Raw genomic sequence first — 22,166 nt, 5'->3', positions numbered from 1 at the left:
GTCACTATGATACAGAAAAGATGAAGCAAAAACACTGAACTGCATTGCTGCTGTATTTTGTTTACACAACACCTTCATTTTAAAAAAACAAGTTGAAGAGAAAAATGTTGGTGCATTAGATTAGCACATTTCTGACTGTTGTGCATATGCCCAGTGCCCTGTTTCTTTGTGTAAATGGCAAACTTGTATACAGTGAACATCTTACTAAAGATGTAAGACTAAAGTCAGTAACATCAAGCTATTCAGATTTAAATCAAAGTTAATCTAGATTGTTCCTTCCAATGCTTGATATTTATATACATGTTTATGTATAACTGAAAACAAAACCTCAAGTAAATTTCAATACTTTCTCTGTCTCTACATACTGATATCATTTGCAATATGAATTTAATGAAGCATAACAAATAGTTTCTTTTAGTAAATAAAGCAATGTGCAGATCATTTTAGGGAAGTGAAAAGAGGATGTGCATGAGAGAAAAGCACGACTGCTTTGAGAAGTGCACTCTCATTTCTGTGTCTGTTTCCTCTCAGCAGTTATTTACTGTAATATCAGCAGAGGTTTTTGTAGAGAAAGAAGTGAGACGAAGAGACTCTAAAGATGTCACAGATGTCTATCCTATGATCGAAACCTTTGTCGGGGAACCTTTTTTTTCCGCTTTTCCCATCTATTTATAAATAGTCTATTTTATATAGACTAGCTAACTAGTTTTATTAACTAATTTTCCTGTGTCTGGATTTCATTTTAAAATTTTGCAACTGAGACTGTATTATGCACTTACACTAAGTGCAGACACCTACAGCTACTTACTGAGTCTGTCAACTCGAAAAGCATTCGGATGTAACGGACTACAACAATTAAAAACTCAACAAATCAACTATATGAGTGCAACAGTGCAGAAGCAAAACATCAGATCTCAAAACAGGTTAGTACATTTTTTCTATGTCCACAGTATGTAATGTTTTTTTTGGTACATTTACTGTTTGGATTTATTTTTATAGCAAAACTTTTTAACCAGCATAGTCTTGCGGAATCGACATACTATCTTGACCAATACAGAGGGTAAGAATTTGTTTTAGACATCAACACTATTTAATGCACATTCAGCTGTTCCATCATCAGAAATTAAAGTAAATTTTAATTTATGCAAACTTTCGCATTAATGTAATAATTTATTGTAAATTTGTTTAATACACTCGTGACCATTTTTGTTTCTTCTGATGATGAACATTTGTGCTAGCTGAATGTGCATTATTGTTTTAAGTTTAAGGTTAAATCTGCATCTTCTTATATGCCAATTCAATGTCATCTCCTTTGATAAATTAATTGAACATTAACTTTAACTTCTGATTATGAATTTTTTGTACTACATCGATGTGCAATAAATATGTTGAAAATGATTATATTTGACATTTCTAAATAGGGGGATGCAAACCTTTGCACCCAAATTCATACATATATTGATTTCAAAATGCTTTTGCATGGCATGTTAAAAATTATGAAAACCAAAAATTTAAAGACAATGCTATCCATAATAATTACCTCTGATCAGACATAATGTTAGAAATACAGGCACATATTATACAAATAGTGATATTATGGATAAAAATGTTTAATATTTTAAAATAATTATCTCTGATCAGACATAATGTTAATTTTAAAATATTAAACATTTTTGATCAAGTACGAATAAATAACTAACATACAACAAATTGTCTGTAAGATTAATAATGGCCTAACAGTTGTTTTCTTACTTTCATTCAGGCAAACAATGAAGGCCGTGAATGCTGCCCTCTGGGCAGTAGCCATGTTGGCAGGACTGAGTGCTTCTTCCCCTGACAGCATCGTAGATCGCTCAAATAGAAATCTCTCTTCTGTCCCAAGAGACCTACCACAGAAAGTTGAGTTTTTAGACCTTTCATGCAACAACATAAAATATCTTCACCAAGGAGACTTTGAAAACACCACTCTCCTGAGGTTCCTGAATGTTTCATGGAATAGTTTAGAGGAGATCCATCCAGATACATTCCTCAACACGCCATTGCTGAAGAATCTGGACCTGTCACACAACGTACTGAAGAACCTGTCAAGTCAGCAATATCTGCTACACATAGGGAAGCTTTTAGTGCTAAACCTGGCCTATAACAATTTTCTCACCATGACACTGGGGAGCGAGTTCAGCTTCCTGGTAAATCTGGAGCAATTAGCTCTCTGCGCAAAAAACATCAGTGTTGGTGATTTCAAGAAAATTGCCCAAGTGAAACTACATACACTGACCCTCTGCCTGGAAGATGAACTGGGTTATGAAGCTGGCAGCCTGATAGATGTTCAGGTTCAGAGGCTTCAGATAGTCCTCACTAGTAAACAAATAAACTATTATCTTACTGCTGATGCTCTATCATTGTTTGATAAAGTGGAGTTAATGAATGTAAAAGACGGCTATAGGGCCCTAAGTGAGCAGTTGCAGACATTAAAAATCTGCACTTCCCATCTTTATCTGACCAACATATCAATCAAATGGAAGGACTTAACCAACTACATAAATACAGTTCTTTCTACATCTATTACCCATTTGAGTGCGTCTGATGTAAGCCTCTACAGTTTACCTTATGAAGAGACAAATGTGACTCATACATCTAAAATGAAGTCCTTCAAAGCCAGGAGAGTAGTGGTAAAGTCCTTCTTATTTTCACAGGAGGCTGTATACAATTATTTTATTAACATGCCAGTGGAGAGTTTTGGAATTACGGAAACTTCAATCATACACATGACATGCCCCCGGTCACAGAGTCCAATCCTCCAGCTGGACTTTTCTTATTGTGCTTTATTTGACTCAATCTTCTCTACAGTGGAGGGTCAAAAAACTTTTGAATGTGAAAATTTGGGTAATGTGAGGACACTGATACTGGTTGGCAACAATCTTAAAAGTCTTCAGTTGCTGAGCAAACGTATGCAATACATGACATCCCTGCAACATCTGGACCTCAGCCTCAACTCCCTGATTTATGATGATGTGGTAGAGTGCACTTGGCCCCCAAACATCACCAATATGAATCTGTCTTCTAATGGCCTGAGAGACTCACTTTTTAAATGTCTACCAAAAGGAATAGAGACTCTGGACCTCCAGAACAACCAAATTTCTGTGGTACCATCAAATGTCTTGAAACTGGAAAACCTTTTATCTCTGAATCTAAATGCCAACAGGCTGCGAGACCTACCCGTATGTGACAGTTTCCCTATACTGCAGGAGCTTCTGCTCAAGTCAAATTCCATTCATGCCCCATCTGTAAACAAGTTACAAAGCTGCCCTAAATTGAAGACCCTGGATGTCAGTCACAACCCCTTCACATGCATCTGCTCTCTTAAGGGATTTATACGTTTCGGAATCAATTCTGAAAAGAAGGAAAGTCATACAGGAACTGAATTGCTGAACTGGCCATTGAACTATTACTGCGCCTATCCAGAGGTTTTTAGAGATTCTACTGTAAAAAGTATCTGGATCTCCGATGTCTCCTGTAATAACGGCCTTCTAGCAGCAACCATTTTGTGCCCAACAGTTGTAGTAATTATTGCAGTTGTGATGCTGTGCCATCATCTGGAAGTTCCCTGGTACATACGCATGATCTGGCAGTGGACCAGAGCCAAGCATCGTGCCAGAATACGCCGACTTCGACCAGAAGATCTGGTGGGTATTGAATTCCATGCTTTTGTGTCTTACAGTCAGCATGATGCAGACTGGGTGCACAACACCCTGCTTCCCAACCTTGAAGGCCCTGCAGGAGGACTAAGAATCTGCCAACATCAAAAGAACTTTGTTCCGGGAAAGACAATTATTGAAAACATCATAAACTGTGTGGAGAAAAGCAGACGCTCATTGTTTGTGCTTTCTGCACACTTTGTCCAGAGTGAATGGTGCCATTATGAGCTGTACTTTGCCAGCCACCAACGCCTTTATATGGATTCAGAAAGTGTTGTGCTGGTGCTACTTGAGCCTCTGCCTCAATACCTGATCCCATCCAAGTACTATCAGCTCAAGTCCATGATGGGACGGCACACCTATTTGGAGTGGCCACAGGACAGAGCAAAGCACAGGTTATTCTGGGCTAACCTCAGAGCTGCCTTGCAGGCAGACCTGCCAAATGCACCAGTCATAGAACCAGAAGTGACTATGGAGGGAGAGTGAAGTAAACTGGTTAGCAATTGCTAGAGGGAACAAAGTAGGAGGAAACACATGTAGGTGTTTTGGAAAGACAGCAACATTTTCTAGTGTTCTTTTAAAAAGTAAATAAAAACAATAAATAAATCAAAGCATACCTTCTTCAACCAAATTTAGATTTAATTTTGTACTATGAGCTGAAGATTGACTGACAGTACTAATTCTGTACTTATAGCCTTACAAGATATACCTAAGTCTCTTAATATCTTTTACGTGGTATTTAAATGGTAGAAACAAAAACAAATAAACATTTTCGAATATCTAAAATGGACTTTGTTTTTTTGTGACTATCAAAAAGTATTACAATATGATTAAACCAATTCAAATATGGTTAAACAGTAAAGATGACCACCCCCCCCCACACACACACACACGCAAACCTGCATAAACAATGTATATATACAAAGCAAGTATTTTTTCCATTCCTCTAAAAAGACGATTATTTTTAAAGGCAAGAAGACTTATTATGTTTTTCGTTTAATTATGATGAAGACAGAGCTAGAAATTATGTGTCCTGTGTTGAGAGGCAGCAAAAGTCCATCCATCTGCATTTCAAACATTTCATGAAATACAAACTATGCAAAGGTTCAAAAGTCACTCGCCAGATGTCAAGGAAGAGATTGGATGATAATAATTTTCTCATTGATGCAGAAACGGTGAAGAACGCTGAGCAAATTTTCCCCACACCTTGACACCTGTCTTTCCATAGCTAGACGGAAATCCTCTTTCACTCCTTTTGTAATTCCTCGAGTCACTGTGTGGTGTCTGAAAAATAAAAGAATAAAAAAATAAACACAAGATATTCATGGTAAAAATAAAATAAATAAAAACATAAAAACAAACATATACATGTTCAGACATATACTATAAGCTCACTTGTCACAAACATAATATGACTTATGGACTAAAGACAAAGTCATGGAAACAGCATGTTACATTTTCCTTACACATATAAATCAGCTGGTCAAGATTAGGCAACAAATGTTCTTTACAATACATCACAACCACATAAAACATGTCCACAAATGAAATGTGATCAAGTGTTATGAAAAGGCAAAGAACTAAGCTGATTTACAAGAAGTATAACTTTATCCCCAAATAACAACAACAACAACAACAACAAGTGATGACCACAGAAAGACGAGCAATGGCTCAAATTAATAAACGCCAATAGTAAATCAAATAACGACTAAATCTTGATGTAAAATGACAGGCTAAAATCAAAACTGGGGGGATGACAAGCCTTGACATTTGGGAATGAAGGAAATGTGACCGGTATGGGGAAGGAATGGGGACTGAGGGAGCAGGGGCCTGGGGTACCTGTCCATCGTCTGCACCCCTTGTAGCAGAAGGGTATTTAACTCCAACCCCAGGGAGGGACTAGGGTTCCTGAGGGACAGCAACATTCAACAACTCTCAGTCAGTGAGGGTGCATTCAAGTGTCTTAATTTAACTACAGCATGAATGAGAGGTCTGATTGTACCTTTTTAACAGTAAACCCCTTCTCTTTATAATGCCCGCTCCTTAAATAGCATTCTTAATTCAAAGTAAATATTTCCCCAGAGGCCTTGTCTACTTATATCATTAATTAATAACACCAACAGAAAGGGAGTGTGCAGAGTCATGATGCCAACTGAAACATTTCTGAATGTGAGGTGCTTACTTGATCAGCATTCCCTGATTGGGAAGCAGCTCCAACTGAATCCTTCCTCCTTCTGGAGTTCGCAGGTATGCAAACTCCTCAAGCATGTCAATGTCTGTGGAAAATTATGAGCTTAAGGAAACTACCATCCAAGACAAAGAACACAAGCTATTTACAAATTAATTAGTCTGTATACAATGTATGCAATACATTTTTGCCAGGCTCTACTGTGGCTGTTTGAGTGACAAAGGATACTGGTTACATAGTTGAAGAAATTTTCATACTGGAAACTGCCTTGCTGACTGATTTTATCCACTGCCTTTAAAAACAGCTGTTCGCCTTGCGGCCAGTCATACTGCAGGAGAACCACCACATGACCGAGAGACAAGTCATCACGATTGTCTGTGAAGGCACGAAGCTGATTGAACAAAATGAGAAAAGAAAAAAAATATTTTTTCTACATTGTCTTAACAAATCCATATGAATATAATGAATGTCTTATCACAATCTAATAACAAAAAAATCCTAGACTGCATCTCCAAGATTATATTTTATATAGATATAATAAGATTATATAAGCAAGCACCTTAAAGCAGGCCAGCATCAGTTGAAGACAGAAGGGTAACACAGATTTGCTGTTGCAGGGAAGCAATCTCAGGTCATTGCCTAGTTATGGCAAAAGAAGAGGAAGTTTACGATGTTTTGATGAAATTATAGATGAAATTGCACCTCTCTTTGAAGGTGGTTTCAGAAAAGCAGGATATGTTTACCTTTTCTCATTTTGGTTTTGACTCTAACCTGATCCTCTGGGGTTTTTGTTGGTTCTTGGTTTGGGGGTACTAGCCCACTGACAACATCAAGCAGCTTTTCACAGGCCATCTGAAGAAAACATACAGGACAAAATCTGTTTTTCTAAGTGAAAAACATTGCATCCCCTTACATTGAAAAGGCAAAAGGACTGAATTAAAAAAGTAAAATATTGAAAATTATGAGGAAATGCCAGAAAAGTGGCATTCAGTTGTGTTACATTGGGCTTGCACTTCATATTTAGGTGGGTAGACCTCCAGTCGCAGTCTCAAGCAGTTTCAAGAGAGCAACTATGGGATCAGCAAAACAGCTTTTACAAGATATCATAATGAAATTGGTAAACCTTCATAGTCAGAGAAAGCCTACAATCACCATTCCCCCAGTCAAACATGGTGGAGGTCATCCATGTTTTGGCAGTGTAGGGCTGCATCAGGCACTGGAGCTTTGCATAAAGTTGGAGATACACCCTCTCTACTTTTAAGTCTAGGCTTAAAACCTTCCTTTTTAATAAAGCATATAGTTAGTTATAGTTATGCTGCCATAGGCTTAGACTGCTGGGGGACCCACCCCCCAATGCACTGAGCTCCTTTCCTCCTCTTGACCATCTCTCCTCTCCTCTCATCCAGCAATTGTCACCACTGTTTGTCATTAACTCTGTGTGTTCTCTCCCGTAGTTGTCTTTGTCCTCCTCTGTCCCCCTCTCTCTGTCCCTTTCTGCAGGTGTCCCCCGGCTTTGAAGCTGTGTGTCTTCCAGCGTGAAGCTACTGATCCTACCAATCTGCCCGATGTTTTGTTGTTGCTTTTGTTGCTCTGTTCTTTTCTCTCTCCCCTTTCCACTCACCCCAACCGGTCGAAGCAGATGGCCGTCCACCCTGAGCCTGGTTCTGCTGGAGGTTTCTTCCGTTAAAGGGAGTTTTTCCTCTCCACTGTTGCCTATGGCTTGCTCCAGGGGGAATTGTTGGGTTCTCTTTATATATCTTTATAATCTTGACTTTATTCTGTAAAGTGCCCTGAGATGACTTTGTTGTGAATTGGCGCTTTGTAAATAAAGTTGAATTGAATTGAATTGAATAGATAAGAACTGAATCAGGAGAAATTTCAGAATATTTTAAAGTAAAGCCTCCTACCACTAAAAAGCTACAAAAATAAATAACTGACTCTAAATTGCATGTAAGTGTGAATGTTTGTCCTGGCCATTTGTCTAGGATTTACCCTGAGTCTGGCCCAATGACAGCTCCAGCCCCCTGCGACCCTGTACAGGAGAGGCTTGTACAGATAAATGGATGGACTTCATAATGCAAACTTTTGTGATTACTGTATATAATTTTGATGATTTGATTCTAAATTTCTTTTATACACTCCTTGACCAATCTCATTACTTATGATGATTAAGGAATATTATTATTAGGTGAATATGCATTAAATATTATGTTGATAGACAGATTTGTCTATATTTTGTAGACATTTTTATCCAATCAGATTGTTTGATTTGTCTAGTGGTTTTTTACTTTTCTGTATTGACCATGTTGTACAGATGTAATTGTTCTAGTCTAAAAACACCTTCAGACAACAAACGGTATATGGTGGTCCCTACACCACACAGCAAACGACCCTAACAATGCTCTTTAGCTCGGTGGTTCCAGAATATTGGAACAAACTACCAAATTCTGCATGTTCAGTGGGTTCTCTCCCAATATTCAAAAAGCTATTGAAGTCCTAACTCCTCCGCAACATCCTGTGCACCTAAAATCGTAAAGAAAAAATTATGTCAGATGAAACTGACATTTCTACTCATGGCACTTTGCTTTATTGTCTTCTCCTTGACTTAAATTAATTGCTTGCTTTGAACCTCACTTGTAAGTCTCTTTGGACATGAACCTTTGTCAAATCACTCAATGCAAATTTATTATATTTGTGCAGCTGGTAGATTTATACATAATCTAAATATATTAAATATATGAACTATACCTATTAAATAAGTAATAAAGACAGAAGGGTCAAAGGTATTGAAACAGCACTTCAATGGACATGTTCATTAAACAAAGACAGTAATATATTGTAATGAACACATGAAGTGTATCTCCAAGATTGTCTTCCGCTTTAATAGCAATTAGTGTTATAGTTTTATTTTGGGGGAATGCCCAACAGAGCACTAGTTTTCTGTAAAGTAGCAGTGGGCCATATGCATTTTTTCCAGACACGTACAACAACAACACACAGACTTTAGCGCCTTAAGTAAAAACAATGGATGATCAAAAATAATAGGGCTGGACATATACAAAATACTTAAATTAATAAACCAATAATGAAGGCAAAAATATATAATTTAAATGAAGTATTTCTTTCACAGCAGGATCTGCAGTTCATATTATAACATTCACTGAAACTCTCCTCGCCAACAGTTTGGATTGACATCTTGTCTTTTGGTTCAGGCTTTCACCATGCTTGTTTTGTTTGTAGGCTCATTTTAGGTGCTTGTGTGTGTGTGTGTGTGTGTTTACCCTGTATTCTCCCAGTGCATAGTGGCAGGAGGCTTGCTGTATAAGTGCCCTGTTGTGCTCCAGACTGGTCTGACCTGAGGGGCTCTGCTGCTCAGGCTGAGGTTGCTGCACTGCAGCCATCTGGTGCAGGCTGGAGAGGGCCTTACGGTACTGTCCCTAGAGTCATGTGCGTGTGCACAGGCACATGTAAAGAAATAAATTTGAATTCATATATATCTGCCAATTATATGAATGATTGTTGTTGTGTTTTTAATCAGCACTTGTCTTGCCAAACAGAAAAAAGTTATAACTCCTCCTTGCCTGGTATATGATCATGTCAGTGAGGAATATTCTGAACCACAGCCAGCTGTCTGTCTTCCATTGGGCACAGATCTTCTTGAATTCTGTCAAAATGCAACGTTGAAATGTAAATATTTTAATTTCGATATCTTAAACTCACTTCTGCCTAAATTCTCCCAAGGTGGTCAGTAAGGTGTAGCGGAGCCGCTGGTTTTTTGCTCAGTAACACTAGGAGCATTCACTGGGAATTTTATATTGCACTTTATGCAATATAATAATGAACTTTGTAATTTCCCAGAACACAACAATTCTCATTTTTGTTTATAGTTTCACATGTTCCTTTAATAATTTATATGACATTCATTGGAAAATTGCTATGAGAGGATGTTGTAAGATGAGAATGCCCGAACTATATGCACAGACAAGCTCCAGCTGTATCTGAAAACAAATCCAAGCACCAAAATTACACATGCACCCAAAAAGCTACACATACTAGTTGCTCAAGTGCCAGAATAAATAAATAAAAATATCATACAGTCATACATACAGTCCGATCTGTCAGTGGCAGATGTGGATTGCATAGTGCATCATCTTAATCACAGAAATCACTCTTTTCAATGTTGCTTTTATCAGATAAGTTTCAATTAAACGCTTCTGTTTAGCAGGTTGTATTTATTTGGCATTTGATCTTATTTTTTAGTTAGGGATTTTTCATCTTGTTATGTCAAACATCTGGTAACAAGTTATTGAAAAAGAGTCCACATGTACAATCAAAAATCTACCAGTGCTCGTTTATAAAAAAATTGTAAAAGTTCCCTACTAATCACTAACGAACATCAGAAGGCTTACCCGTTTCCAGGCTGTCATGGGAGTGGAGGAGATCCCAGCTTTCCCTCGCTGTACGAAAACTCTCCAGAGTCTCTGACCAGCTGGGCATCTCAGTCTTGTTCACTAAAATATGCCGACCACGGCCTTTCCCCAAACATTCCTCATCATCAGAGCTCTACAATGATAGTAGTGGATGTAAAGTAATCAAATAGCAAACGCAATGGAAGCATGCTATAATAGTCTACTACAAGCTATTACAGAACAAGAAGCGTGTTAAAGTAAAATCAAAGTCTGTCAATTGTTTATGCCTATTACATGAAAAATACCGAAACATTTAAGTGATCAGTGATCTCTCCTCACCATAGTCTTCTCTCTTCCATCAGCCAGTTTGCGTTTCTTATGTGAGTGTTTCTCTGCTCCTCTCTCCGTCTTCACATCACTGTAAACCATGCTCAAATCCTCCACAAGGATCCAAGGCCCTGAACTCAAACCAGTCATACCTGCAATAAAATGAACACGATCGTTCTAACAAAACAGCAATGTAGATCCTAAAAAATTAGCTCAGGAAATAAACTGAGACTTATGTGTGCTTGCAACTTTAGAAGCTGACCCTGGAACAGTGCAGGCTGTATAGCTGAGACATAGTAAAAGGCACTGCGGAAGAGAACGAGCGTAGCACAGATGACAACTTGACTGCAGCAGCGGGATCTTGTGTCTCCTTCCAGACCAGGCAGGTAGCGACACAACTCCTTCACTCTCTGCAGCATGTCCACATAACTCCTAGTCACCCCCACACACACATACAAACTTTTAAAATGTTAAAAGTAACTATTACACAAATAATACATTTCAGTGAACTAGTTAAGCTACTTATTTATTGTATTATAATTAATTTGTAATGTTTAATATTAAGATTCTGTTTTTGACACTATGTTGTGTTATACAGTATTATTTAATATATACATGTATATACTTGCAGCTTTTCTAGTTCTCCTACACTACTATGTATTTTTTGGTTTGCATCCATTATACTGAAACAATATATTGTCTTGCAAAAATTAAAATTACAATCTTTTCTGTGGTTTCTCTCTTTGTTGATAGCAGACTATTTACACAGTGTAATTCAAGAGCACACAACTATAGATTCCAAAATGTTGAACACCTCCCAGAACTGAACATTATCACTGTCAAAAATATATTAGAATTAGAATATATGTATATTAGAATTATTGGACCTAATAGATAAATAGGTCTATCTAATAAATAATAAAAAACTAAAAAGTATTGCATGAGTCAGTTGAATTCAGAACAAGCTTTAAAAACATTAGAAGCTGACTGAAAGGCAGATTAATAGACTACCTTTGACCCTTGTCCCCCTGCCACTCGCAGCGAGCTCCAACTACAGTGAGAATATCTAACAGCCTCTCCCAAGGTTCTGCTACAACTGAAGACTTCTCCGACAGGCCATCAATCACATAACGCTGGGAGCCACGGGACACACTGGGAGATTTTAGAGAACCAGTGTCTTGAGAAGCTGAGATAGAAAAAATAAGACAACAGTACAAAATTTCAGTGTAGAACAGGAAATTCAGAAATGAAATGTGATCACACAGGTGACATACCAACGTGACAACGGGAAATAACTTCGCCTAAATGAAGATTTACCTTGTATCTGTACAACAGGTGAGTGTCCCCGGCTAACATAACCAATGAAGAATTCAGCCGCTTTCAGCATGTACTTCTGCATCAGGTTGGCAGGGAGGCGCATGTCCATGTTGTTCATGACCAAAGGAAGGACATCACACACTGTAAAAGTGAAAATTTTGAATATAGTGAGTTTTGTTTCCTATGCAAGCAAACAGAATTAAACAAAAATGTTTCACTGACCAAAAAGTTTTCTGAAGCAGTTGACAGGGGTCTCCACATTCTCTGATGCCTCTGCTTCCAACAATGTCTCTCCTAGATTGACCTATAAAAAAGAAAATACCATAATTATAACAGCCAATAGTTACCATCTACTGTTTAAATGCTATTTATTTTAAAGCAAAATACAAAGAGTAAGGTTGAAATACCCCATGTTGAACCACAGACTCTGGAAAGCGCTTTAGAAGAAGCAACAGCATCTCTGCCTTCTCTAAAGTATTGAAACACTGCTCTGTGACTTTCAACAGCATGTCACACTGCACATGACTCGGCAATGTTTCAAAAAGCCCTGGGAGAGACAATCACACACATAAAAGATCAAAATGTCTTCAAATTTCCATCGATGTCATGATACCATTTATATACAGACCATGTATACATGTCCTGTACACTAGCAAGAACACGTCTGACAACCAAAACATTATTGTATGTTTACATTTAAATTTAAACTAATGAAAAAAACACATTTATCATTCATCTGCAACACTTTATTCAAAATGTAAACCATTTAAAATTTTGAAGGTTACCTTTTACAAAACAACTACTATTTGCTAAAAAAAAAAAATCGATGTTAAGCGTGAAGGCTTTGCAATTATCTGTTTTTCTAAAAATTCAAGTGTGGATGTATGTCCATCCCAGGGATTAATCCATCTTAAAAAAGTTCATGTCCAGTAGACCAATAATATAAATTCATATTTGGCTTTTCCTCTATAAGAGGAGTGACCTGGCATTCTTAGTGTAAATTAGAACTCTTGAGAAAGGAAGGTTATTCTCTATGAGATTTAACATGTACACTATAATCTTCAGAGATATGCAGCAACTGGCTTCAATCAGGACAGAAAAACACAGAGGAAGGTTCAAGCACACATCTGACCAAGAAGACAAGTACTTTGGAGTGTCCTCCTTTAAAAGCAGAGCACTCACTGCTCCTGAATACATTTACATTTACATTTAGTCATTTAGCAGACGCTTTTATCCAAAGCGACTTACAAGTGAGGTACAAGGCAGCAAAAAGAGACTGCGAATCTGCACGCCCTAGAGACTGAGGAGATGTGGCCCTTAAACCTCAGTTGGTCGTCGATGACCACTCCCAGATATTTGGCCGATTTAGTGGGGACAATCACTGTAGATCCAATGTTGATGCTGATGTTGTGTTGTGTCTAAGGTCTGGTTAACAAAACAAGGACTTCGGTCTTGGAGAGGTTGAGTTGAAGATGTCTCTCACTCATCCAGGCTGAGATGTCTGAGAGACAGGCAGAGATGCGTGATGAGACAGTGGAGTTGTCCGGAGTCGTCCTGTCCTGTGGCTTTTGCAGCTCGAAGATATTCCACAACAGTCAGGAGTGCCGCATCTGTGGAGTGACCCCTCTTGAAGCCAGACTGGTTGACATCAAGAAAGTTGTTCTTGGAAAGAAAGTCTGAGAGTTGGTTGAAGACTGCTCATTCCATTGTCTTGGCCAGAAAAGGAAGGAGGGAGACAGGTCGGTAGTTCTCCACTACAGAGGGATCAAGAGAAGGCTTCTTGAACAGTGGGGAAATATGGGCCTGCTTGAAAGAGGTTGGAAAAGTCCCTGTTTTGAGAGATGTGTTGATGACTTGTGTAATAGCTGGCATTAGAGCAGGAGCAGCTGCCTGAAGAAGAGTGGAAGGGATTGGATCCAGAGAGCAGGTGGTCGGATGGTTAGAGAGGAGAAGGGTGGATACGTCATCCTCAGTCAGAATTGCAAAATGATGAGAGCAATGCAGTGTTGGAAGAAGTTAGATGGATGTCATCATCTGGTGAGCTGGTGAGCTGATGGCTGCCATCTTGTTGGTAAAGAAGTCGGCAAAGTCCTCAGCAGTGAGAGAGGTAGATGGCGGAGGTGAAGGTGGGTAGATGAGTGATTTGAAATAAAAATTCTTAATTAAAACAAGAAAGAACCCAGTATGCCAAGACATGATGTGTAGCAGACTCAGGTCAACTGTCCTTATGGGCAGAGTTTCTAAGAAAAAAAACCCTACTAAGGTTGGCAAATCTTAATGAAAGGTGGTAGTGGGCCAAGATACACAAAGAGTAGAGTTTAGATGATGAAACAAAATCATTGGGAAGTGATCAGTCAATGTTGCAGGTGTTTAGATCTAAGTAAATAACACATGTCAGACACAGAGCAGCCTGGTAGCTCAATGGGTAGAGCAGCAGGGTAGAGCAGCAAGATGGGATGCAGAAATCTGCAGGATCCCAGCCTACCCACCAGGTGTGTCCCTGAGTGAGACACTCAGCTCCCTGGGCAGTCACTGCTCCCCCAAGGGGGATGGGTTAAATGCAGAGAGAGAATTTTATTGTAAAATGAATGTGCAATATGTTTATGGGCTCAATGATGACAAACTAACATTCATCTTAAAAAAAAGATAACAGATGTCTGCCAAACATCTTCAGTGAAGCATCGAGGTGGAAACGTGATAATTTGGGGATAATTTGACAATGGAAGAGTGAGAGATCTGCCTTGTGCATAAGGCATCCTCAATCAGCATTATATACATATATAATACATAATGCTACACAATAATAGGGCATGACATTTTCTCTGGAAATCAACTAATTTAGTATACCTACATTTGCAGCATGATAGTGACCGGAAGCATTTTTTCCCAGTTGTGTAATAAATATCTGGAGAAGAAAATAGCTAGTGGAATACTGTGACCAGCTCAGTCATCAGATCTGAAACCCATCAAACTCGACTTTAGGAACAATGTCCAACCACCACAGCAGACGTTTGGAAAATATTACAAAAGGCCTGGAAGGAAATTACACCTGAATATTTGCAAATATCGACTGGTGCAGAGAGCAGTTTTTTCATACATTAAAAGTAATATTTACCATGCAATTTTGTTTTGACCATTATTCTATGCACAAATCTGCTTAAAAATGAATTGTTCATTGTTTGTGTTTGTTTCTTAATCTATTTACAACAATTTGAATGAATTAAACAAAGATAATAAAAATACATAAGTGTGTACTTGTTTCTAAACTTTTTTTGCCAGTGTGTATATTAATAAGTCTGTAAAACACCTCTTACCTCGTAGAAACTGTGCGTGCTTTTCTTGAGAGTCACTGCGCAGGGCTGCCGTGATGACACTGATCTCCCGCCAAACAATGGGCTGCTCAGAAAAGTTTGTAAAACTAAGAAATGGACAAATCGAAAATTGTTAGCACAGGCTCAGCACACAGTACCTAATATTAACTCAAGTACTGTATAGATTAGGACGAATAACACCAATTATTTTTATATTCAATTAAGCAAAAGATTATTATATTAATTGGTTAGATTATTTCTTCTGTAAAAGCAAAGCCTAACCGTTGCCGCATTTGGAGATATAGTATGCTTTAACTTACATGTCATAGAGTAGTCTGCCTGCAGAAGATGTCCTTTCTGCATTGCGTTCAATGATGTACATTTCATACTGTCAAAACATGCAAAACATATTTTATCAATGTTTGTCAGAACAATAGTCGAATTCCAAACATGAATTGATGCTTGACATGGTTAACTACAGGAAACAGGAAACCCCCGTTATTAACTTGTAATATAATTGACGTTCTATGTTACCTGTATGTTGAAGTCTGCAGGATAAAGGGTTCTGGCAGTGATGAGCCAAGCTTTGGCCGCATAGGGATCATCAGAAACAAGCTCCCGGGCTCGTTTAACCAAAAACTCGCAGTCTTTTTGCGCTGACATTTTGCTTACATTAACCAAGCATTTGCTACCAGAGGCGACAATCTCAAACCACGCGCAACTAGGACTTTAATTTAATAAATACGGTAACCCATACGTACTTCTTCGTGGATACGTTTAGGTCCAAGCAGTAGCCAACGCTAACGTTAAGATAAAGAGCTGTTTAGTGCAAAATATAACAAGCTAAAACTCACAGACATGCTAGGAACATATAAAGCTAACTATTCATCGGTGGCTATGTGACTTTCTTACTACAGACATAGGTGCTAGAATAGTTCAGCAAAATGTGCTTTATTTTTCACTTATCTTATTTACACATATCAACAACACATGTCGCGAAAACGAATATTTTTTTTTAACGCTTTTTTTACGCTGAGGGTAAAACTCTGTTTAACGACACAACTAACGTAAATCCGAGATCACACCGTAGTCGTAAAATGGAAGCTACGTCCTGCTTTACGACCAACTTTGCAGCACTGCATTGTGGGAAATTCGAATCAAAACAAAACGAATATTGTTCATCTATACTTTTTATTTAGCATATGTTTGTATGTATAGAACGTTAAAGGTTATTTGCCAACCTAAATTATCCATCATTTCACAACGTGCAATTGAGTTAACCAAATCTGCAAATCTGTAAAAAGCACTGTAAAGCCAGACGTAGCCCTTTCCATTTTGTTAGATCTACGGTGGTGCGCATGCGCCAAAGATGCGTCGTGGGGTCACCTGCTGCTACCGCTGCAGAAGCGACCTACAGAAGTGGCATATATACTCTGCAAGAACTGCTCTTTACCTATCCGAGGACAGAACAAAGGTTGGTAAAGACTATATTGCAGTCCCATCGTAAATGTGGCCTAAACATTAGGACGTTCTTATCTTTCTTGATGTTAAATTGTGGTCAATGGAGTCCCCCAAACTATGCGCTTTTAGCACTATTAGCGCTTGTACGTTTTGACTGTTTATGCTAACTACTTAGCATGCTAGCAGCCAAGTGTTTTTCTGTAACACGCAGTCATTATGTCTGATCCTGTGTCCGACCTTCTTTTAAGTTAAAGATAAATATTAAGCATTAACCAATATTATTAGAAGACACAGTAACTGCCAGTGTTGAGTTGGCTAACCATCATAGCAATTGCTAGTTTAGCTTTTGAGCTAAGCAACATGCTTGTCCGTGGGTGTGTTATAAGGTATTTATACAGTAACCCTATAGCTTCGTGTCCTTGTGATGGCACCGTGAACTGAGATTAGGCTTTATGTCTGTATCAATCAACGGATTGACAGCAATCAAAGGAAAACAGGCATGACGCGACGAACTAAGCTAGTAAAGTAGCGCTTAAAGGGCGTGTACGTCAAAGAATCTGCGTTAGATAAGAAAAAAATTATTCCTACAGCCTTGCTGCCTTCTATTGGAATCGTCTGATTTCTCTTTAGTTTAAATTCAATTTTATTTTATTGGTGCAAAGCATTCATAAGTGCCCTACCCACATGAACTAACAAGACTGCAGAAATGATAGTTGCATCTGTTTTATTTACATATAAACGTAAACATGAGCACAACATTATTATATTGGAAACAAAAAACACTGTAGCTTTGCAGATAAACTTTCTAGAACACAATTCAATTTCTTATAGTCACTAAACCTAACAAACCTTTCATAAATTTTGCACATTTTACAGAAAAGACAATCTCTTAAAATAATTTAATGGACAGTAGAGAATAAAATAGACTTCATTCTCAATCTAATGTAAATAGCAAAACACAGATTTTTTTTCTTCACAGAGAAACCATTAAACTGAACTGTTGCTAAAGCTAAAGGTAATGCACCTGAGCAAAATTGTTAACACTAGGATCTCTGCTTTCTTTCTATAAATATCATAATGTGATTTTCAGCTAAAATGAGAAGATAACTTAAGTCACTCTTGGTCATGGAAGTAATAAAAATAGCTATACCATAAAATAAAACTGTAGTAAAAAGTACTGTCAGTACCGTACAAGTTTTGCAATCATAATTGAACTTGAAAACAGGTTGGCAAGTGTGAAACAAAATATAATGTACTTTTAGGTAATAGAATGCTGGAGCATTTACAGTAATGATATCCTAATTTTATTATGACTTCCATAAATTATTTGATGCCTAACTACTTTGGCATACTTTCAGCTAGAAACACTGTTCAAACTTCATTCAGCTTATAAAGGACACTTGCTTATATACAGCTTTTTAATATCTTTTATACGTTAATACTTTTAAATATCAATGACATCATCAATGACAACATATAATTGTCTTTGAAGTTTTTAAGGATAACTGGCTTTGCCTAACCACTATATAAGGAAGGAACATTTCGTTTTAACTATTTCAGCAAAAGAAAAACTTATAGCTATTTCAGCAAAAACTGTTCTGCTTTTTTCAGCTTTGCTGAAGCATTCACAGTGAGTTTTCTTTTTGGAAATGCCTTTTTTTTGTGTTAGGGGGAAATGTAAATGTTTTTAAAATTGTTATATGCATACCCATTAGTTAATAAATATATATATATATATATATATATATATATATATATATATATATATATATATATATATATATATATCGGGTAAAATTAGTGGAGTAAAATGTACAATATTTTCTTATGAAGTGTAGTGGAGTCAAAGATAAAAGTAGTATAAAATCAAAATACACAAGGAAAATGCAAGGACCTTGTAATTGTACATAAGTACAGTATTAAAACATGTGGGAGCTCAGTTTCTCATATTAACATGGAACAGTGTCATTTGTGGTGTGATATTTTGGTTCACGGACTGACCTCTAATGACCCTACAGCTATGACAATATCATCTCCTCGTAGCTATATATTATAGCTATATATTTAGACAGATCCTAGAAAAGTCCCTTTTATGTTCTAAATTCATTTACATCCCAATTTTATTCTTTGCTTTTATCTGAACATAACCTATCAGAATGTGCCACCAGTTTTTTTATGCTTATAAAATGTACATACTAACAAACTTTATGTTAATCTTAGACACCTGGTCCTTTGTAACGTATATCAAGAAGAAAGAAGACGTGTTGTGTCCGTATTTGTACACTCCTCCCCTATGACTAAGCTAAACTTATCATTCCATTTAGTTGCACAATAACTTTATCAGTGTCTATTATTGAGGTCAAAGTGGGTAGTGGAGTCGTACTGGAGTGCATTATAAGGAAAAGGTGGATGACCAAAACATTACAACCGCCTATTCTTATAATGCATTCCAGTCCAGCGTGTATATTTATATATACACACACCTGTACTGTTAAACTATCAAATGAAGGCAAAGATGCCTTAAAATTAATTGAAAACGGTGATTATGATTATTAGTCACTTGGATTATCTGTTATTTGTTCTGTTTCATTCAGGTTATGTAGTTTACAGAAGACCGTGATGCTGGAGGATCAGGCTGTCTTACACCGAGCCTCTAATGGCTGCTAGCACAATGGACTCTGAATCAGCCCGGACACCTCAGCCTCAGACTCTGACTAAAGGAGGCCACTCCCTTCTGCCTGCAGGAGCGCTGACTGCCAGGCTGAGCCCTCAAGGGAAGTACTATGTCTGTGGCTCCATTGCGGCATTTACCAATATCGTTGTTACCTTCCCCATTCAGAAGGTGTTGTTCCGACAGCAGCTGCATGGTGTGTTGGCCACTGAGGCGGTGCGGCAGCTCCAGAGGGATGGCCTGAGGAATCTTTATCGGGGCCTTCTGCCCCCACTGCTCCAAAAGACCACTACAGTGGCCATCATGTTTGGTCTGTATGAAGACTTCTCTAGAGTCTTACTAGAAAGGGCCAATAACACTGGTGTGCCAGAGCTGGTCACACGCAGTTTTGCTGCAGCATTGGCAGGAACTGCAGAGGCCATCTTGACACCGTTTGAGCGAGTACAGACTCTACTTCAAGACCATCGGCACCATGGGCGCTTCAACAACACAGCCCATACCTTCCGGACACTTTTGACTGAGTATGGTTTCAGAGAGTGCTACCGTGGCCTCATACCCATACTTCTTCGTAATAGCCCTAGCAATGTGCTCTTTTTTGGACTCAGAGGACCCATTAAGGAGCAGCTTCCAGAAGCCACTAGCCGGGCAGGTCACTTGGTTAATGATTTTGTGTGTGGAGGGGTGCTGGGGGCTGCCCTTGGCATTATGTTCTATCCGTTAAATGTGGTAAAGTCCAGGGCTCAGTCTCAGGTTGGTGGAGCCTTTCAGCCTTGCAGGGAGGTGTTGCTAACAGTGTGGAAAGAGAGAGGTGGCAGTTTAGCTATGCTCTTCAGAGGGGCCCACCTCAACTACCACCGGTCACTCCTTTCCTGGGGGATCATCAATGCCACTTATGAGCTACTACTGAAGCTCATATGAGAAGTAGTGAAGTTGAAATAAAAGAGAAGCATTTAAAGGAAAACACCTGTATAGAGCGATAAGAGGCGGTTTGTTCAGATAAGAGAAATCTTAATTGCTTCCGCTGAGTGTTTCTATGACTTATGGATAGCAGAGACACCGCACTTCTGAAAGGGTCCAACAGTCTGTGAAAAAAAACACCTGCCATTGTGACTGTTTACTATTGTCAAAGTATTAAAAACATTACACATACTTAAGCCTATACAACACTTGTACCAGGGTCCAATTCATATGCCCTTGTTTGCTTTGTGTATACATTTTGTGGAGCCAAATGAACTCCAGTGGGGTTTTTTTTTTCTTTGACTGAAGAAAAGTTGTTGTTTTTTGTAAGTGCTGTGGTGTTTTGTAGACAGTCTGTCTGTCTGACCAGGTTCACTTTTTCTGTGAAGGAAATATCTTTCACTTAAATCAAACAACTTGACCATTGACATCCCCTAAGAATTATTGTCAAAAAGAGTGTTATATGGTCCTTTAATTTTTGTTTTTGTTCAGTCTCAATCAATTCAGTGTACATGGTGATGACATCAGAAGTAAAGGGAAAATTTTGAAAATAAATTTAGTGTGTGATTTTAAATGTTCTTGGAAATACTGTCTAGCAGATAGTTAGGTTGTTTTAAGGTTTCTCTTTTCAGACATGATTAAGTGCGGCAATGTTTTGTCGTGCTACTGGCATTGCCCATTTATAATTAGTGTTACCTGTCAGACCTGGACCTTGTCTTTTAAAATTTGATTTAAGGGAAGCGGAAGAAGTAACAAGTAATCCCACAGTAAATGCCTGCCTTACGTCTAAGGCTTCATTGCTGTTTATTTTGCAGCTTTAGAAACAGGCTTTAATAATAACGATAATATTATTTTGACTATGCATTATTGCATTCTTTTCAGTATTTGGGCTTTGTATTTTTTATAAACTTAATGTCACTTATTTTGTACATGTATCTTTCTCCCTTTGCACACTCTTAAAATGTCTCCTCATGCCTGTGCTCCTCTCTGTCTCTAATATCTGTTGACTTAATTGGCTCAGATTTAAGCTTCCAGTCACCATCTAGCAGCCCTCGGTGTAACAACAGCCCAGTGAGGAAAGGCATGCTGCTGGACCCTCAGAGATAGACTGAGTAGTAATAGTGCTGAGAGAAAACAGGGGCAAAGGGTAACGTTCAGTGGCACAAGGAGCTCAGGCTACCATTTAAATGCTCCACTTGGCCTCTTTCTTAAATTCTTTTCATTTTGAATGTCCACAGTCTACTATCCTGCAATCCTTCCAGGATTGTCCAGTTTATAATTACAAATTCCACTAAAGCACAAGTAATGAAATTATAATGAAAAAGTTGACAGTGACTTAAATCTGCTATGTGGGTGTTTTTAAGGATAATTTTGTCAGCTTCCAATTACAGTAGTATGTACTTTTGTACTTTTGCTTCTATGTGTCTAGAACTTCTGTGGCAGTCCTGCCCAGCAATGCTTTACAAAAACATGTCCTATCCTCTTTCAGATGTGCACATCGAACACATTCCTTGTAATCACTTTACGAAAACAGTATTACCATTACAATGTTGTATTATAGTCAAGCTGAAAAGACTCATAATGAAGTATCCCTAAGCACACTATATATTTGATCATAAAAATTACACCAACACTCTCATCCTGTTTGTCCAACAGTAAAAAGTGGAACTATTTAAATTACTGTGTCACAAGTCAGATGGCAGATAATGATCAGATTAAGGGCAATCTGATATGGGGTCTTTGCATCAGGGGCATTTGAGCTGTTATATTTTTAAAGCCTCTGAGCTCTCTCACCATTTCTCCCGCACTAAGAAATCTCTTTCTAATATC

The 22,166-nt window shown here is 38.1% G+C and overlaps 3 protein-coding genes across 6 annotated transcripts; 2 read left to right on the top strand and 1 right to left on the bottom strand.

The window, feature by feature from the left end:
* The first annotated feature begins 525 nt into the window (after nt 1–525).
* Nucleotides 526–4,638, top strand: tlr1 (toll-like receptor 1). 2 transcript variants are annotated; one of them, XM_067519432.1, is made up of 3 exons: nt 526–923; nt 1,000–1,060; nt 1,763–4,638. In XM_067519432.1, exon 3 carries the CDS (start codon nt 1,770–1,772, stop codon nt 4,179–4,181), a length of 2,412 nt encoding a protein of 803 aa, XP_067375533.1. In that variant the 5' UTR covers nt 526–923; nt 1,000–1,060; nt 1,763–1,769; the 3' UTR covers nt 4,182–4,638. The 2 variants fall into 2 exon arrangements, with proteins under 2 accessions (XP_067375533.1, XP_067375532.1); XM_067519431.1 differs by lacking the exon at nt 1,000–1,060.
* ints10 (integrator complex subunit 10) lies at nt 4,314–16,299 on the bottom strand. 3 transcript variants are annotated; one of them, XM_067519433.1, is made up of 18 exons: nt 15,782–16,293; nt 15,568–15,635; nt 15,251–15,354; nt 12,344–12,483; nt 12,159–12,240; nt 11,937–12,077; nt 11,631–11,805; nt 10,882–11,051; nt 10,632–10,771; nt 10,293–10,446; nt 9,465–9,547; nt 9,165–9,320; nt 6,627–6,735; nt 6,443–6,522; nt 6,112–6,274; nt 5,878–5,971; nt 5,535–5,603; nt 4,314–4,979 (listed from the first exon to the last, which is right to left on the bottom strand). In XM_067519433.1, exons 1-18 carry the CDS (start codon nt 15,908–15,910, stop codon nt 4,823–4,825), a joined length of 2,214 nt encoding a protein of 737 aa, XP_067375534.1. In that variant the 5' UTR covers nt 15,911–16,293; the 3' UTR covers nt 4,314–4,822. The 3 variants fall into 3 exon arrangements, with proteins under 3 accessions (XP_067375534.1, XP_067375536.1, XP_067375535.1); XM_067519435.1 differs by lacking the exon at nt 9,165–9,320 and having other exon boundaries at nt 15,782–16,299; XM_067519434.1 differs by lacking the exon at nt 5,535–5,603 and having other exon boundaries at nt 15,782–16,292.
* Nucleotides 16,300–16,498: 199 nt separating this feature from the next.
* On the top strand, nt 16,499–21,315 carry slc25a51b (solute carrier family 25 member 51b). The gene is made up of 2 exons (XM_067519439.1): nt 16,499–16,721; nt 19,303–21,315. Exon 2 carries the CDS (start codon nt 19,365–19,367, stop codon nt 20,295–20,297), a length of 933 nt encoding a protein of 310 aa, XP_067375540.1. The 5' UTR covers nt 16,499–16,721; nt 19,303–19,364; the 3' UTR covers nt 20,298–21,315.
* Nucleotides 21,316–22,166: the final 851 nt, after the last annotated feature.

Source organism: Channa argus, chromosome 10, assembly GCF_033026475.1.
Source record: "Channa argus isolate prfri chromosome 10, Channa argus male v1.0, whole genome shotgun sequence".
NCBI classification, from domain to species: Eukaryota; Metazoa; Chordata; class Actinopteri; order Anabantiformes; family Channidae; genus Channa; species Channa argus.
The sequence above is the reverse complement of the archived record's forward strand: the minus strand, read 5'-3'. Positions and strand labels throughout refer to the sequence as shown.

Bases quoted from the DNA above. Each gene is read 5' to 3' on its own strand.
- tlr1 (XM_067519431.1), top strand. From the start codon at position 880: ATGAGTGCAACAGTGCAGAAGCAAAACATCAGATCTCAAAACAG. The intron at 924-1,762 runs GTTAGTACATTT...ACTTTCATTCAG, and splicing joins AACATCAGATCTCAAAACAG to GCAAACAATGAAGGCCGTGA.
- slc25a51b (XM_067519439.1), top strand. From the start codon at position 19,365: ATGGCTGCTAGCACAATGGACTCTGAATCAGCCCGGACACCTCAGCCT.
- ints10 (XM_067519433.1), bottom strand. From the start codon at position 15,910: ATGTCAGCGCAAAAAGACTGCGAGTTTTTGGTTAAACGAGCCCGGGAG. The intron at 12,078-12,158 runs GTCAGTGAAACA...TCACTTTTACAG, and splicing joins CTGCTTCAGAAAACTTTTTG to TGTGTGATGTCCTTCCTTTG. The intron at 6,736-9,164 runs GTAAACACACAC...TGTTTTCTTCAG, and splicing joins ATGCACTGGGAGAATACAGG to ATGGCCTGTGAAAAGCTGCT.